Source organism: Brachycentrus maculatus, unplaced genomic scaffold (assembly GCF_059751285.1).
Source record: "Brachycentrus maculatus isolate JH-2025_06_01 unplaced genomic scaffold, ASM5975128v1 h1tg000131l, whole genome shotgun sequence".
Lineage (NCBI taxonomy): Eukaryota > Metazoa > Arthropoda > Insecta > Trichoptera > Brachycentridae > Brachycentrus > Brachycentrus maculatus.
The window spans coordinates 547,661-567,254 of NW_028280884.1; the positions used below are offsets into that span (position 1 = coordinate 547,661).

The 19,594-nt window shown below is 29.9% G+C and overlaps 1 protein-coding gene across 1 annotated transcript in view; it reads left to right on the forward strand.

The window, feature by feature from the left end:
• LOC148309305 (uncharacterized) overlaps positions 1-19,594 on the forward strand; it is a 205,539-nt gene that overhangs the window by 118,753 nt on the left and 67,192 nt on the right. The window contains exon 2 of the mRNA XM_088260266.1: positions 13,831-13,953. Within this exon, the coding sequence (XP_088116392.1) occupies positions 13,831-13,953 (123 nt within the window). The remainder of the gene's footprint in view (positions 1-13,830; positions 13,954-19,594) is intronic.

The following is a 19,594-nucleotide window of genomic DNA, read 5'->3' on the forward strand; positions in this document are numbered from 1 at the left end:
GTCTACTAAGTTGTATTTTATTAACAAAAAACACATAAAAATTATATTGTGACAATTGTTTCGCCTTGTTAGGGCATTATCAAACGAACGTTTGATAATACATTCGTTTGATAATGCCCTAACAAGGCGAAACAATTGTCACAATATAATTTTTCATGTGTTTTTTGTTAATAAAATACAACTTAGTAGACTCAAAAAAATCTGTTTGATTTAAAATAAATACATAAATTAAAATGGAGTTCTACAAATTAAACGCCAAGTCAATAAATAATGTATTAGTAATTAGTTAGTTCAGTGTGTTGAGATGGTTTGGACATGTGAATCGAATGACTGAAGAAAGGAAGTATAACAAATTTATGAGGCGAATGCGGTTTGTAATAGAATTTCAAACATCAAAATGACCCCTTGATGTGTCAAAAACGTAATGTGTAATATTTTTGTTCATACGTATATTTTACTCCTTGCCAACCCCTGTGGAAAATTGCGAAGTGGTGTAATCCCAAATTAATAGGTAGATACAAAGTTAACGAATTTAAAATTGATGGCGATAAAATTAATTTTATTTCATTAATTAAAATGTGTTTCTGTTTCAATAAAAAGAACTCAATTGTGATCAATCGGCAATCCTGAGGTGACCACACAGTTATTTTTTATTAAAAATAATTCATTTTTAAAAATATTCACAATTTATTATGTGATGCAAATGTATTTTTTTATATGAAATTTGTTACTTGATGATAGGTCTTTCAATAGTTATTGAAACGTATGCAAATTAGAGTCTTAACCACGCCATAATAACTCAAAAAAAAATTCAAAAGAATATGAATTTATTCATATTGTTACTTATAATTCTTTATTATTTTTTTCTGCCATTTATGATTTGTAAGTACTTGTTTTCATACTTCAAATAAAAATTATTTTGTATTGATTTAAATTAAATTAAATTTTTTTCAAAAATATTTTCAACTCGTGATTCTAGGCCAACGTTTAAAAAAGTATTTTCAACGTGAAAGTCGTTAATTTCATAAAATTCAATACATCGCACTGATGATAGGTATTTGAATATTCTTTTTTGTAACAGTTAGCGTATATATTATGTACAAAACGTTAAATAAATATTTACGAAATAATTTCAGTATTACAAAATATCATCGAGATTTTAAAACTTCTGGTATAAATATTATATTAAGCTAAGCTTATTAAAGTACTACAATTAAAAAACAAAGTGATTATTTTGTATAAAAGGTTAATTGAAAAGTTGTTACATTTTTACTGTTATAAAATGAAATCGATTTTTTTTTAAACTTTTAATATAAATTTTCAGCTAAGCTTATAATTGTACTTTTATAAAAAAAAATTAAATGATGTTTTTGAAAATAAACGATTTATTTTATTGAAGCTACATTGTGCACAAAAAGTTATAAAAATATTAAGATTATTAAGATTTAAATAATATTAAGATTAAAATTCAATTAAAACATAGTTTTGTTAGTATTAAATCCAATAACTGAGCACAGAAAGTCACATAAACATTAAGCTAACAACTGTGCTATGATAAGACGATATTAATAAAACATTTAAACTTTTTTTTTATTCATTTAATATATTTACATTTTTATTTATAACATAATACATTTGAATCATTTATATGTACATATGAGACTGTGCTCTTGTGCTTGGAGAGGGACTAACACTCGTGGTTTAATGTTATATAATAAAAGATACAATGTTTTTTTTTTGTATATTTTTTCAAGATTTAAATATATGGAGCTTTAATTTTTTTCTTAAGTATTTTTATATCATTTATTTTTTTATTTTTTTTAGGGATTTTTTTATTTTTTAAGGGAGTTTAGTGAAATGATTGTCTATTGATTATACAAAAGTTATTTTGCTTAAATTGTACTTAAATAAATCGAGATATCGTTATCGAGATTTAAAAAAAAAGATAATATTTTCAATTGAATATCTGCAAAACCCGACGTCTGGTCACCCCTATCCGACGCAAAATTGATTCGGAATTGCAATCACAGAAGTGCCGTGATGTTTTGACAATCAGATAGGTCCGATTAATTCGCAATTATTATTTTGATTGATCAATTTACGGCTGATTCAAGCACAATCATATCCGTGTTTGGATAAATCGAAACATAATTATTGTGAACTCAGCTATTTGGCCAAATCAATTAAATAACCAGAACGAATCAGTTTATTTTACTTGGAAATTAAACAAACAGTAAAATTAATTAATGAACTTTTTTGTATCCAAATACATGTCGCTCATTCCTTTCAACAACGTCATATATCAAAAAACTTGATTTTTCAGGAGATCGTTTTTAATAAAATACTTTAAGAATATAATAAAATGTATTACAAATAATTACACTAATTGAACTTTTTACTGTGCAACAGATCTTTTGAGGTAAAACCTGAATGTTTTTTCTCCATATGAAAAAATATTTAGTATATTTAAAAAAATAATTAAACAATACCTTTTCTTCAAAATGCCCTGTAGCGGGTAAATATTAAGTTAAAAATATGCTGAAAATTAGTGATTTTTTATATATGACGCTGTTGAAAGAAGTGAGCGATGTATACTTCAAATACTGGATTCAACCCCCGATAAATCGTTATGGTAAAATAATGTATGCTGGGAACAGAATGAATGGGGCACTGAAATTAAATAAAAATTAAAATCACCGAAAGCTAAACTGGCAATAAAAAACGGAATTCTGTTTCCAGCCCTCATGTATGGATGTGAATAATGGATTTGGTAAAAGAAGACTGAATGCAGTCTAAATACGATATCTCAGAAGAATATGCGGTTAAATTTTGTTTAAATGTTCGAATGGTGATATAAGAAAGGAATGCATGGATGAGATAAGCGTTATCGATAAAATTATGAAAGGTGTGCTCTGATAATTTAAGTATGTGAATCAAATGAGTACAAATAAAATCAGTCAAATAAATTGTGTGTCGAATTATATTGGAAATAGAGGCAGAGAAACACCGTTGAAAACTTGTCATAAGGTATTTCAAATACTTGAAAGTGGTCAAGTATTTGAAATACCTTAAATATATATATATATATATATATATATATATATATATATATATATATATATATATATATATATATATATATATATATATATATATATTTATATATATATTTATATATATATATATATATATATATATATATATATATATATATATATATATATAAATATATATATATATATATATATATATATATATATATATATATATATATATATATATATATATATATATATATATATATATATATATATATATATATATATATATATATATATATATATATATATATATATATATATATATTTATATATATATATATATATATATATATATATATATATAAATACATATATATATATATATATATTTATATATATATATATATATATATATATATATATATATATATATATATATATATATATATATATATATATATATATCTATATATATCCTTTCTATTCATTATCATAAGGTTTTATTCGCCTCTTCAAAGTTTCTAATTTTAATACCCCCTTGATATCAAAAAAGCTACCCACCCTTTCCGTTACAATTTTGGAAGCCTCTATGTAAATATATTATCATCCCTTACATGTTTCGTAAAGGAAGTCCTTAATAAATACGCTTTTGAAGTATCTGTTATTTAAGTAAACATTTCTAACGAGATAACTAATCAATTTTATTCATTTTTGTTTTACTTAAAATGTTAGTCTGTGTTGACGAAAAAAAAAATCTTGATTTACATATTCGTGAAATTTGTCCAATACTCAATTTTCGTAAACTAAAATATTCTTTGCATCTTGTTAAATATTCTTTAATTTTTATCAACATAAATATTTCATAAATTTTATCAAAAGCAATTTTTTTGAAATTTGTTTAATACTTGAAATGAATATTCTTTGAATTTTATTAATTTTTCCATGATTTTGATTAAATTTAATATTCTTTAAATTTTGTTAACATCTAATTAATTTTATCAAATTAAAGATTCTTTGAATTTTCTCTAACACCAAAAGATTTTCGAAAAAGTTAATTTTCTTTGTATATTGTTAAATACTTCATATATTGTCTAAAATTAAACATTTTTTTAATTTTCTCTAACACCAAAACATTTTGTAAAATTGAATAGTCTATGTATTTTGTTAAAAATTTCACACATTTTATCAAATTGAAATATTTTTTTAATTTAGTGAATTATTTCACAATTATACGAAATTGAATGTAAATTTTTTAAAATTTGTTTAATATTCAATGATTTTCAATTCATTAATCTTGTCAAATTGAAGAATTTTCTTTTATTTTGTGTATTATTTCACAATATTATTGATGTGAATATTCCATGAAATTTATAATTAAAATGTAAAATTGATTTAAAAATAATGATATATTATTAGATTAAAAGCAATATTTTTAGCTTTTCCACTTTATTTTTATTTGACCAGCGACCGGGTTTCGTCGTTACCGACATCATCAGACTGGTGATGACATCATCAGACATCCCAGGCTGATGATGTCAGTAACGACGAAACCCGGTCGCTGGTCAAATAAAAATAAAGTGGAAAAGCTAAAAATATTGATTTATATTATCCACTGACACTTCGTGATGGAATTGCATTTTTAATTTATTATTAGATTAAAACCAATATTTTTAGCTTTTCCACTTTTTTATTTGACCAGCGACCGGGTTTCGTCGTTACCGACATCATCAGACCAGTCTGATGATGTCGGTAACGACGAAACCCGGTCGCTGGTCAAATAAAAAAGTGGAAAAGCTAAAAATATTGGTTTTAATCTAATAATATATTAAAAATGCAATTCCATCACGAAGTGTCAGTGGATAATATAAATCTATTAAAAATAATGATTTTAAAACAAAGTAACATTTTTATTATACAATGGAAAATCACAAAGTTAGTGCTTCAAATATAAATTATATCCATGAAATTTGTCGATTTTTTTGGTCAAACTGCATTTTCTTTGAATTTTACTAATTATGTCATAAATTTAATCCACTTGAATGTACTATGAAATCCGTTCAATATTTAACAATTTGTGAAAAATAGATTTTCCACGAATTTCGCATATTTTTTATTTGTTACTTTGTAGAACTCGTTTATCGATATTATACACGTATGTAATTAGTGCTATGAATCATAGAAAGCGCTTTTCCGTGGCTTCCTCACATAAATAATTTCCAACGTATGTTAAGACACCAATTTGCAAGCAATTCAATTTAAAAAATGACCACTGGGGAGGAAAAAATTACATACAAACGATTCCAATATTCAAAATTGTTTTGCTAATCGAATACACACAGGGCACGAGAGAGCGCCGATATGTGGAGCATTTTTATGGGCCTAAAGCGTGCGTGTTTTGCCACGACCCGTGCGAAGGAGGTTCAAAAAGTTTGCACAATTCACACGTATTAGAGATTATATTAACTTTCATCAAATAGTGAAGGACATTGGTAACATAAACCAAGCTAGGACACAAAATACCGAACCCTCTTCTAGTGGAACGGAAGGTCTGCTGATGACAGTCAACAGTCCGCCTTCTCCTGAGGAGTGCTACGTGGTTTCCTCCCAGCAATGAGCAAATGCTGACAAGTTTGGCCTGATTGACCTGATTGGCCCACACTAGATTATCCCTCCTGTTCCCAACATAGATTCATAAGAAACAAAAATCCATTCAATGATCTATAAACCTGGTAGATAATAAGCAAGGTAATAATGAATGCAATTCCCATCTAAAAAAATATTCATTCATCGGATATCTCCTACACTTGCTGTGCTCCTGGTCAGAAAAATAAATAAAACAAAAAGTGTTACCAATATTCACAACATTTTGAGTGTGTCCAAATACTTGTTAACAAATCTGGGTTTTTTCACTTCAGAATTATTTTTAAATTGTTGACATCTCAACATAGATAAAGTAGAATGATAACTTGACACATGTGTAACATTCACCAAGTCTAAAGTAATGAAAGATACAAGTTTTTTATAAGGAAATATGTTTTTCTAGGTCGGAGTTCGGAATACAAACCTTGAACCATGTAGTGAATATAATTTTAAAAACATTTAATTTATCTGCACTTTGTAGTTAAAAAGTTTGTATGTAACCGATGGCCGGGATACATAATCTGTCAAAAGTAGGTTTTAGTGATCACGGTGTACCAGTCATGTGAAACGATCACCATTCTACGAATGATTACTACCAGTTTATTGTAAAAACTCTTCTACATAGTCTCTTGTATAGTGAAATGGTTAGTACAATTAGCTATCACGTAAAGGTCTCGAGTTCAATTACCAGTGGCGTCAAAATAAATATAAGTTTTTTCACTATAATATTTACTTAATATTACTCCGGACTAGTATCTGAAGCATGAAGCTGACCAGCATGCCTTCATATATCGCTCACTCCTTTCAACAACGTCATAAATCAAAAAACTTGATTTTGCAGATCATTTTTAATGTTTAAAAATATAATACAATGTATTAAAAATAAATAACAAGCCACTTATTGAACTTTTTATTGTGGAACAGATGTTTTTAGGTAAAACCTGAATGTTTTTTCTCCATTTGAAAAATATTTAGCATAAAAAAATTCAACTATACCTTTTCTTCAAAATGCAAAAACAACACTTTCTGCCCTATAGCGGGTAAATATTAAGTTTAAAATATGCCGCTTTTGCTGGGATATAGTACATTTTCTAGGCATTCCGAAAATATGCACAGCTGAAAATTGTCGATTTTATATATATGACGTTATTGAAAGGAGTGAGCGATACATCAAACTATTAGGTTAATATTGCATCAATTTGATACAATGGGCTTTGCATCGCTGGGTGCAGATAAGAGTCAGTAGTCAGTATTATTTTATCATAATTAAATCATAAAACATTATGTCTTTAAAAAAACGGCTCTAATATTTTCCAAGTATATCCTATTTCTGTTAACTTTTCGGAACCCCCACGCATGTATAATAAAAAATGTCTAACAAACGAGTTTATTGGGGCAGCCTGTATATAATTTGTGGGCCTGTATAATCAGCCGGAGACGTTAGGGTGGTGGCTCACGTAAATCCTCAAATACTAGTGTTTTTACATTATCTCTATGAAAGAGAATAAGCGATAAATTTAAAAATACCTTTTTTTATGTCTGCCCTGTACGCCATGGAAAAGAGCCCTGGGCCATTTTTTATTCATTTAAATTTTAATACTTTACTAATAGTGAATATTCTTTCTCTCTAAATATACATAAATACATTTTTCTACGATATATAAACACTTCGAATTAACACAACTGAATGACTATTTTCCTTACAACATTTTGAGTGTGTCCAAATACTTGTTCACAAAATCTGGATTATCTCCAATTACAGGCGTTATTTTCATATTATCCAGATTTTGTGAACAAGTATTTGGACACACTCAAAATGTTGTAAATAAATTGTCTGGTCAAATTATAAGCTTAAGGAATAAAAATGAAAATGGTATTTTCTGGGGTTTCTCATGTGTGTGATTGAAATCCAGGATTTGGACCTCACATACTAATATAAGAGTTTCTGCTTAGTAAAAAGCATCTTTACATCTCACCAATAGATGTCTCTAGTGAAGTTCAAGTGATTCAAGAACAAGGTTTCTAAATTGGTTCATATATACAGAACTTCCAAGAATTTGAGTAGTGTGGTTGTCAGTAATGGGTAGAATTGGTGAATGTTACACGTGTGTAAAGTGATCACTTAAACCAGCCTATGACGGTCGTCAGCCCCGTAAATGCCCAGACTTACATATTCTTCTTCATCTTTGATGAGATGTCAAAAATAATACTATTTTCCTTGTACAGCGTCACTATTTCGGCGCACTATTTTGTTTTCGTTTAAATCGATTAATGTTCAAAATTTTACTGAATGGACGTTTTAAAAACATGTTTACTTAAGTCAATCGGTTGATAAGTCACTCACTCCTTTCAAAAACGACATATTTCTAAAATTGACAATTTTCAGTTCTGCATGTTTTCGGAATGCACAAAAATGTACTATATCCTAGCAAAAGCGGCATATTTTTAACTTAATATTTACCCGCTACAGGGCACAAAGTGTTGCTTTTGCATTTTGAAGAAAAGGTATCGTTTAATTGTTTTTTTAAATGTACCAAATATTTTTCAAATGGAGAAAAAACATTCAGGTTTTATCTAAAAATATTTGTTGCACAGTAAAAAGTTCAATAAGTGGCTTGATATTTATTTTTAATACATTTCATTATATTTTTAAACTTTAAAAACGATCTCCTCAAAAATTAAGTTTTTTTACATCTGTTTTTTTTTTAAGATGTTGAAAGGAGTGAGCGTAATGTCAAAGTTATTCAATTTTACATACTGACTTGAAATATTTTTTTACTACAATAGTTACAAAGTTTATGAAATAAAACTACTTTGTTCTAAACCACTTTTTAAGAAGTATACTCTTTTTAAAAACTGGTTAAATAGAAAGTAGTTTAATGTTATAAAATTTGCCATAAAGTAACTTCGAAAAACAGCTATGAAACAAACATTGTAGTTTTGCAAAAAAAAATCTGCAACCCTTTTAAGCTGATATATTCATCCTTCACACGAATTGTCGTGTTGTCCGATGCAGCCCTTTTTAAAATATGCAAACGCGAGGCGGCTATGAAAGCTGGACACACCATCCCCTATTATGTCGCTTGCTAACCCCTCTCCAGCCGTGAACCCTCCCCTGCCTGGGGGTCAGTAATAACTGGACATGGCTCGATTACGCTCAAATTACTTTCAGTTGTCACAGTGAATTGATTGGTTTAAAAAATATATATATTTTTATTTTATTAGATAAAAATCTTTTTTCTAACCCTTATCTGCGCCCAATGATGCATAGGGCACTGTATCAAGTTGACGCAATTTTTATTCGATTATTTTTATTATATGCAGGCAAGATCGGTCCTGCGCTTCAGATACCAGTCCAGGATAGTAATAAATAATTTATGTATTTTTTGACATCTCAACATACATAGATGAAAAAGAATATGGAAGTCTGGGCATTTTTTTCTTCTTAAAGGAATAACCAGCAAAGCGTCAATTTTAGATGCATGTCTGCAGGTAGGATAGTAAGGATAGGGAAGGTAAATGTGAAAAATACATCACAAACACCCAGTCCAATTGAAAATAAATCTTTCTTGAATTCATTTTGCAATAGGCGGGAATCGAGCGTCCACTACGCCACGGCGCCTGTCGGGGCTTATGACCGTCATAGGCTAGTTGAAGTAATAGTTTAAGTAAGTGATGATTTAAGTGGCGACCACGCTTCTTAAAATCTTGGGAGTTCTATATATATGATCCGATTTCGTAACATTGTGCTTGAATCACTAAAATTTCTACTACAGACTTCTATTGGTGAAATGAAGAAGCTTTTTTATTGATCAGAAACTCTTTTATTTGATTGTGAGGTCCGAATTCTTGTTATAATCACATACATGAAAAACGCCAGAAAATATGCTTTTCATTTTATTATTTCAGCTAATATTTTTTTTTATTTTATAACATTTTGAGTATGTCCAAGTATTTGTTGACAAAATCTCCAATTAATCTTTGACATCTCATCAAAGATGAAGAAGAATAAAAATAAATATTAATTAAATATATATATATATATATATATATATATATATATATATATATATATATATATATATATATATATATATATATATATATATATATATATATATATATATATATATATATATATATATATATATATATATATATATATATATATATATATATATATATATATATATATATATATATGAACATTATATGAAAAACTCCTATAATAAGAAATTATCCAGATTTGAGAACAAGTATTTGGACACGGTTAAAATGTTGTAAATGATTTTTATTAGTTTATTCTTTATTGTTACTGAACATATTTTTGTTAATATTGTTAAAGGCATTAGTCGTCAATTAAATTAAATGAAATAAATGAATTTTGGAGTTATACGTCTTAAAAGCCTCTAGCTACGAATATAAAATAATAAAACATGTGAAACTCCTGAAAAAAGTACCTGTTAAATAAAATGACATTTTTTCATTTTTAATTTGATTTTTGCTTAGTAAATACAACTATTTCTTAAAACGTACTGTGACACGTGTTTCGATGCATTAAATATCATTTTCAAAACCGTATTTACAAATACAGTGTTTGAAAATGATGCGGAATGCATCGAAACACGTGCCACAGTAGATTTTAAGAAACAGTGGTATTTACTTACTTACACTGAAATTAAAAATAAATATATATTATACCACAAAGTGACTGCCAAATGAAGATATTTTATGCATTTATTTGATTGCATTTTTCTCTAAATTAAGTGTAATAAAATAAAAATAAAATAAAAACCATACACTATGTAAATGGTTAGAGGCGGTAGTTACAAACTATTATTTCTTTGGTTCTCTTCAGCCATTGTTCATTCAAAATATCATACAATATATTCGTAGGCGTCGGTCGAAACCGTTTGGTATGCCAATTAATTCTCGGGGCAGTTAATGTTTACTTTTTACTGTTGGCGTTAACCCTCTGGCGTTTCGATTCCATGGCTCATTGTTCCGCACACTCTATTCATTCTCTATTGTATACAATCATCTGCCCCAGTAACCCCTTCACACCGCGTTCATAAATTCATCAAACAAATAAATAAATTACAAATAATATAAAACATCGATTTTTACTATCACTATTTCTTAAAATCTATTATTACACGAATGAAAATATATAAATTAAAAAAAAAAATACATGGCCAACTACACATATAGCTCACTCCTTTCAAGAACGTCATAAATCAAAAATCGTCAATTTTCAGTTGTGCATATTTTCGGAATGCCCAGAACATATACTATATCCCAGCAAAAGAGACATATTTTTTACTTAAAATTTACACGCTACGAGGCAGAAAGTGTTGTTTTTGCATTTTGAAGAAAATGTATTTTTTAATTGTTTTTTTAAATATACTAAATATTATTTAAATGAAGAAAAAAACCTTCAGGTTTTACCTAAAAAGATCTGTTGCACAGTAAAAAGTTCAATAAGTGGCTTGATATTTATTTTTAATACATTGTTTTATATTTTTAATGTTTAAAAACGTTCTTCTGAAAAATCAAGTTCTTGAAATAGTGTATTTTAATATTTTAAAAAAATATATAATTTATTATTTCTGCCGTGAGAGGATTAACTAGATTCAGTAGGAAGTTGTTATTCATTTTCCAATAGCTGGTATAAAGCCAGAATCAGGATGCAATGTCAAAAATACCCAGAGCTATCAATCCACGCGTATTAATTTGCATTTTAAAATAACGCTTAAAATGTATGATTTTCGTGCATCCAAAAAAATATTTTTCACATTATTTTCGGTTCTCATATTAAAAACAATATTTTGTCCGCCTCCGTAGTGTAATGGTTAGCACGCTCGGCTACCGTTCTGGAGGTCCCAGGTTCGATTCCCAGAGGGGTCAAATAAAATCAAGTGATTTTTTTTCCCTCTAATATTTATTCCATATTACCCTGAACTGGTACCTGAAGCGGAGGGCTGGTCGCCTTTCCTTCATGTGTTACCGATCAAGATAACACTGCGTTTGTATAATGCAGTGCCCCATGCACTATTGGGGTGCGGATTAGGGTTTGAATGAATGAATATAAAAAAGAATGATAAATAAATGATTTCGCATAGAAACGCGTGTTACAATAGATTTTAAGAAATAGTGGTATTAACCAATTGAAACTAAGTATGAAAAATAAAACAATGAACCTACGTGTGCCCATGTATATGGATGATGAGAGAATTGAAAGGCGTCTTAATTTTAAATTTCTGATAAATGTTTCAACATTTATTTTTATTTTTCCAATGTAATAAAAAATATGTGCTTGTTCGGCTCAACAGTCTGTGATTAGCGCGCTAGGCTTCTATGCTGGAGGTCCCAGGTTCGATTCCCAAGAAGGTGAAAATAAATATTAGTGTTTTTCCAGTCTAATATTTATTTAATATGACCCTGGACTGGTCATACTAAAAAAATATTAGACTGAAAACCATCTGACCATCTGAAAAACCATCCAGACTGATCACCTTTCCTTGGTGTATTTAACGATCAAGATAACACTGTTTCTGTACGATACAGTGCCCTATGCACCATTGAGTGCGGATAAGGGTTAGAAGAACAGTAAAAAGAACAACTATGTAGTTTTTAGAATTTTAATTTTATTTAACCGATGCCAGGTTTCGTCTTAAAAGACTACATATCGCTCACTCCTTTCAAGAACGTCATAAATCAAAATACTTGATTTTTCAGGAGAGCGTTTTTAATGTTAAATATTATAATACAATGCATGAAAAATAAATATGAAGCCAGTTTTTGAACTTTTTACTGTGCAACAGATCTTTTTAGGTAAAAGCTGAAAGTTTTTTCTCCATTTGAAAAATATTTAGTATATTTGAAAAAACAATTAAACAATACCTTTTCTTCAAAATGCAAAAACAGCACTTTCTGCCCTGTAGCGGGTAAATATTAAGTTAAAATTACGCCGCTTTTGCTGGGATATAGTACATTTTCTGGGCATTCCGAAGACATGCACAACTGAAAATTGTCAATTTTTGATTTATGACGTTCTCGAAAGGAGTGAGCGATATGTAATTGATGTTCGATTTTATGAAATGCGATTCTATCCAGAAATGTCAGTTTAAAACTTATTGCAAAAACGCTGTTTTTTTTTTAAATACTGTTTTATTTTATGTTTCGAATCAGAATTTGATTTTTTTTTTCACAAATCTGGATATGTCTCAGATATTATTTTTATTGACATCCCAACATAGACGGAAGAAAATTGATTTTTTATTAAATTTTTATATGATTTTGCATTTCACAATATAATATAATTATAATTATTTAGAAATATATATAATATTAATACAAAAAAAGATCCCACAGAGACATGACCTGTGTGTAGGTATACATTATATTTTAGGTTATAGTAGAGAGCACTGGCAAGAACACAATAGATATTATTAGAATAAAAGTGCTTTTATAAACTACAAATGTTTTTGGTAAGGGGAAGGGTAATTAACTTTGAGTATTTTAATGTTTTAGAATTTAGTACATAAACCCTGATGATGTCAAAGTTCTTGTCGAAACCGGTTGGATAAAGTGTACCAATAAAAAGTGGTTAATACTAATAAAACCCTTATCCGCACCCCAATGGTGCATAGGGCACTGCTTCATATAAACGCAGTGTTATCTCGATCGTTTACACATAAAGGAAAGGTGATCAGCCCTCCGCTTCAGGTACCAGTCCAGGGTAATATTGAATAAATATTTCAGTGAAAAAATCACTTATATTTATTTGACCCCCCTTGGGAATCGAACCCGGGACCTCCAGAACGGTAGCCGAGCGTGCTTACCATTACACTACGGAGGCGGACATAACGGAATACAAAATTGTTTTATTTTATAAAGTTTATAAAATGTGCCACAAAGTATCTGCGAAAAACATTCAAGAAATATACTTATATATTTGATTTTAAACGGAAACAAAAAATCAAAAAGATGAAAGTGAAAAAAGTTAGCAAATATGTACTATATAAGTTATACGCTTAAAAGAAAAAGGAACTTAGGAATGTCTGGATATTATTTACAGGGCTAGTTTACCTCAAAATGACTGCCGAATCAATTAATGAAAATGTTTTTTTCTTTTGTCTTCTTCCAGGGCTCAACGTCCGGACGTCCATCGCCATCTTGAACTGCCTTCTGGCGAGGCAGTTGTGCTTCGAGGATGCCTCCTGCTCCGCCATCTTGGAGATCATCCCGAGGGTCTGCGGTTCAGAATTGGGTAAGAAAAGATATCACTTTCCACAGTCTGTTTAAAAAGTAAAATTAGCCATGTGTCTAGTACATCAAGTAATCAAAATGTGGGTTTTGAATATTGAAAGCATTAACTTTGTGGATCATATTGATATATTATTTTGAGAAATAAAAAGACTTTGTTTTTTGATCCACTCACATTTTTATTAACAACCAACTAGTTTCGGCAATAACCTGCTGCCCTCTTCAGGTTGTTGCCGAAACTAGTTGGTTGTTAATAAAAATGTTAGTGGATCAAAAAATAAAGTCTTTTTATTTCTCAAAATAAGATATCAATATGATCCACAAAGTTAATGCTTTCAATTTTCAAAACATAATCAAAATATTGCTCAGTCCATATTTTTTAAAATTCTATATTTACGAAGAGTTTGAAAAATTTGACTTAAATGTTATAGAGATCTTTCTTTTTGTTTCACTTGCTAGAAAAAAAAACACGACAACTGACATTAAAAGAGTTTAAGGAGTTTTAAAAAAATAATCAAATTATAAATAAAACACTTGTTTTTTACCACTTATTATATTGTTAACGACTAGTTTCGTAAACTTCAGATGCTTGCATCTAGGCGTTTAAATATAAAATTATATATAATTTTTATATTTATACCCGTAGGTGGAAGCATCTATGGCCTCCGAAACTAGTCACAACAATATAATGCTTAAGTGGTTAAAGCTTTAGGCTAACCACTAAAGATCCTGGGTTCGATTCCCCAGAGGGTCGAAATAAATTTTAATGATTTTTCTCTCTGATATATGTTGAATATTACCCTTGACTGGTACCTGCAGTGCAGAACTGATCACCTTGCGAATATGTAATTAATGAACAATATAACATTGCGTTGATGCAATTCAGTGCCCTATGCACCATCTGGTGCCTAATAGAGTTAGAAGAAGAAGAAGAAGAATTTGAAATCCGTTATATTTTCCACTGAAAATAGTTTTTTGTAAGTTTAAACATTCCATGGTTGTATAAATGTACGGATCAATATTTTTTATTAAAATTTTCGAGTTTGTCAAAAACTCACTAGTATAAATTACAATACTTAATACCAGATTGTGGTAGTTATTTATAAAATGGTATATTGAGTATATTTAACTTTTTTCCAAATTCGGAAACACACTACTTATCTAATCCAAAATTAATTCAAATGACCTAGCACAGTGCATAGACCTCCGACGTTTCCAATACTTCTCAAACTATGTTAACCATATTACCTTACCGAAAACTTTGTGTACATTTTTTTACTCATTTAATATAGTTACATTTTTTAATACAATTTCTAAACATTTAAACATATGGCAAACTTAAAATTTTAGATTCTCTGTGCCTCTTTAAAAAAGAGACTGAACTCTCGTGCTTAGAGAGGGGCTTACACTCAAGGTTTATAGGTTTTTTTTTCAATTAATGGGATAATAATCATTTTATTTCCTATTATATACATTAATTTTTTTTAGATTGATATGTAATGGGCATTTTTTTCTACAGAATTTCGTTATCTTCTAACATATACTTCTAAGTGTCTAATTCCATATCTGAACGTTGTGCATGCTCTCAACAGAGAACATTTTAATACGACTTTTACTGCGCATCACGTTCGCGCACTGATACAAAATGGTAAGCATTTTTTTTGTTCTGTTTTTCATGATGAGAACATCTGAAGTTCTCGAAACTAGTCTTGTTTATACTAATAAACTCATAAGCGGTCTTTATTTAATATAACTGTTTTATTTTGCATTCCAATCATTATCATTATTCCACGTCAAAACCAAATCACATAATTATATTTTTTTGTCAATATAATATTTTATTTTTTAATAATGAGTTGGACAAGTCTTGTTCTGAACCAAACATTGAATAATTCAAACCAAAATGGCGTCCAGGCTGTGATCTGTCAATTATAGAACGCTGCCAGACCAAATAACGTGATCAAATATTTAAATCACTTTATTATAATACCATTTCTACTAAGCATAAATAAAAATTACTTATTTAAAGTCATAAATGCCACTGACGCGTCAGGGATGAAAACTGAGTTTTGTTGACATTATAGATTTTATGAAAACAATTTATTATTATAAAAATTGTTTATATTCATTAAAAAGCTAGTTTAAACAATTAAACACTGCAAAATTTGGAGTAAGGTCCTAAAAATATATTGCCTATACCCAAATTAACCAGCTGCCTGACATATCGCTCACTCCTTTCAAGAACGTCATAAATCAAAATACTTGATTTTTCAGGAGAACGTTTTTAACGTTTAAAAATATAATACAATGTATTAAAAATAAATATCAAGCCACTTACTGAACTTTTAACTGTGTAACAGATCTTTTTAGGTAAAACCTGAAGGTTTTTTCTGCATTTGAAAAATATTTAGTATATTTAAAAAAAATAATTAAACAATACCTTTTCTTCAAAATGCAAAAACAACATTTTCTGCCCTGTAGCGGGTAAATATTGAGTTAAAAATATGCCTCTTTTGCTGGGATGTAGTACATTTTCTGGGCATTCCGAAAACATGCACAACTGAAAATTGTCGATTTTTGATTTATGACGTTCTTGAAAGGAGTGAGCGATATATAAAATAGAACTCATTCGGGGATCAAGAATAAATGATCTGAAAAAATACTTTCTGAAAAGATATATATAGTGTTTAGTCATATTTCCTTATTTTGTTTTTACCTTATGTTTTTTTATATTTTCTCAACTGTTATATTTTCTCGTTTGTTTATTTTAATATGCTCTTACCTTATGTTTTTCTCAGTTATTTCTTTTAAATATGCTTCTTATGCCTATTTATTATAACTGTTAATTGTTTTTATATTTTGCCATGTATTAGTTTTGGTTATTTTAATTTGCAGAGACCCACATACGTTTTTTATACAATTTAACCTAATATACGCACAAAAACAAATTTAAAAAAATAAAAATAAAGTGTTTTACAATTTCATAGTATTGACTCTTGATCCTTTATGTTTTTACTATGTTTTTTTTTACTTATGTTTGTTCTTCTAACGTCATTAACCGATTGCCATGAATTTTGGACACAATTTTGCACTCCTATACGCTTGTGTTTATATATACATGGGACAGGTGTTTTTGACTGTGACAATTAAAAATACGTTTTTTTCAAAGCAGCCTTTTTTACCTCGATGGCAGAGCCATCTGTTGAACTTAACAGCAACAAACGCGACACTTTAAACATCACTCACATTGAAATAATCAGAGTATAAATTTTCGGATTACCAGGAGCGCAGAAGAGAGAGAGATGCGAGCCCCCTTCAGTTATTGATTTGCCGGTATAAATTTTAAATTGGTGCAACGTCTTTTGAAAAGTGACGTAGTTTGTTCCTTTATCTCGTGCTCTGAATTCGAACCTGGCTCCAGTTTCCCGCCGCTCCCCCCCTCTCCCTTCCTCCCGCCCCCTCCCGCTCTCACCCGCCACTTCCCGATGGAGAAGAGCCCTTATCACTCCGTCACCTTTATTCTGCACACGGGCAGAACCGGATCGCTAAAATGAGTACAAAACATTATTAATATTCTAACATTTTGAGTGTGTCCAAATATTTGTTCACAAAATCTGGATTGTCTCCAATTACAGGAGTAATTTTCATATTATTTTTTGACATCTCATCAGAGATGAAGAAGAACATGTAGATTTTGTGACAACAAGTATTTGGACCCACTCAAAATGTTGTAAATTATAAGCTTAAATAATAAAAATGAAAATGATATTTTCAGGCGTTTCTCATGTATGTGATCATAATCCAGGATTCGGACCTCACATACTAATATAAGAGTTTCTGCTTAGTTAAAAGCTTTTTTTCATCTCACCAATAGATGTCTCTACTGAAGTTCTAGTGATTCAAGAACAATGTTTCAAAATTGGTTCATATAACTATATAGAACTTCCTAGAATTTGAGTAGTGTGGTTGTCAATAATGGGTACAATTGGTGAATGTTACACGTGTGTAAAGTAATCACTTAAACCAGCCTATGATGGTCGTCAGCCCCGTAAATGCCCAGACTACCATATTCTTCTTCATCTTTGATGAGATGTCAAAAAATAATAGTCATTTTTACGTTTATATTTTTTTACAAAAATGTTGTCACTACCATAGTACTATTCACAAACTTGTAACTTACATAAAACATTGATCACATGTGATTTTGATCGACCCGAGGACCAACATGCAAAGGAACAGCACTACTTGGTTCAAAATTAACTAAGCAAGTGTTGTCAATACCCAATTCAAACCCCGCCCACTCTTTTCAACCTATATAATACTGACGTACTTTGACAAACATCCGTAGTGCATGTCACACCTCGGCCCTTAGTGCATGTTGTTCTGCACTAACTGAAATGGGCTCAATCTGCCTCTGAACTCGGATAAATATTCCAATCCAATCACAACATTTTGAGTGTGTCCAAATACAAAATCTGGATTATCTCCAATTACAGGATTTCATATCATTTTTTGACATCTCATTAAAGATGATCATAATCCAGGATTCGGACCTCACACACTAATAAAAGTGTTTCTGCTCAATAAAAAGCTTATTTTCATCTCACCAATAGATGTCTCTAGTGAAGTTCTAGTGATTCAAGAATAATGCTTCAAAATTGGTTCACATATATAGAACTTCCAAGAATTTGAGTAGTGTGGTTGTCAATAATGGGTAGAATTGGTGAATGTTACACGTGTATAAAGTCACTTAAACCAGCCTACGACGGTCGTCAGCCCCGCAAATGCTCAGACTTCCATATTCTTCACCTTTGATGAGATGTCAAAAAATAATATATAATTCCAATCTAAACTTAACAATGTCAAAAAGCAGGCTTAATACTTGCGTTGACCTAAAATTTCGCTTTTGTTAAATCCTGAAAAATTTCACATCTACTGCAAGATATTTTTTGAACGTTTTAATTTAGTTTTTTAAAGGAATAACCCCCAAAGTCTCTACTTTTAGAGGCTTGTCTGCAGGTAGGATAGCAAGAATAGGGAGAGTTAATGTGAAAAATACATCATAAGCATCCCGACCAATTGAAAATAAATCTTTCTTGAATTTATCTTACACTTGGCGGGAATCGAACCCGCGACGCCAGTTTCTCGTCGAGCGTCTACCCAACTACGCCACGGCGCCTGCCATAAATCTTCATTTGAAACAAACCAACTGAAAAGCAGGGATAAAAACGTTCGAATTAATAACCAAATTCAGGTAAATTTTTAATGAATAACGCCGGATTCGACGATTTATTTTGCCCCATCCCTCGGACCGTACGATCCGGGCCTGACCCCGCCCTTCGCTCTCGTCTCCCTGTTCCGGTCCCCACTTCCGGCCGCCAGGGCGAGAGGCGCCCGAGTGTGTGCGGAGAGTGGATCGCCATCCGGTCTACCTGGCTACTTGCCTTCAGGACTGTATACGTCTAGTTAGTGCTACCTGCTTATTACTCATACGAAAAAAATACGTGCAATTTAAACTTCAACTCATTTATTTCTTGTTGGGTAATATATCCAAGTCCGCCTCCGTAGTGTAATGGTCAGCATGCTCGGCTACCGTTCCGGAGGTCCCGGGTTCGATTCCCAGGGGATTCAAATAAATATAAGTG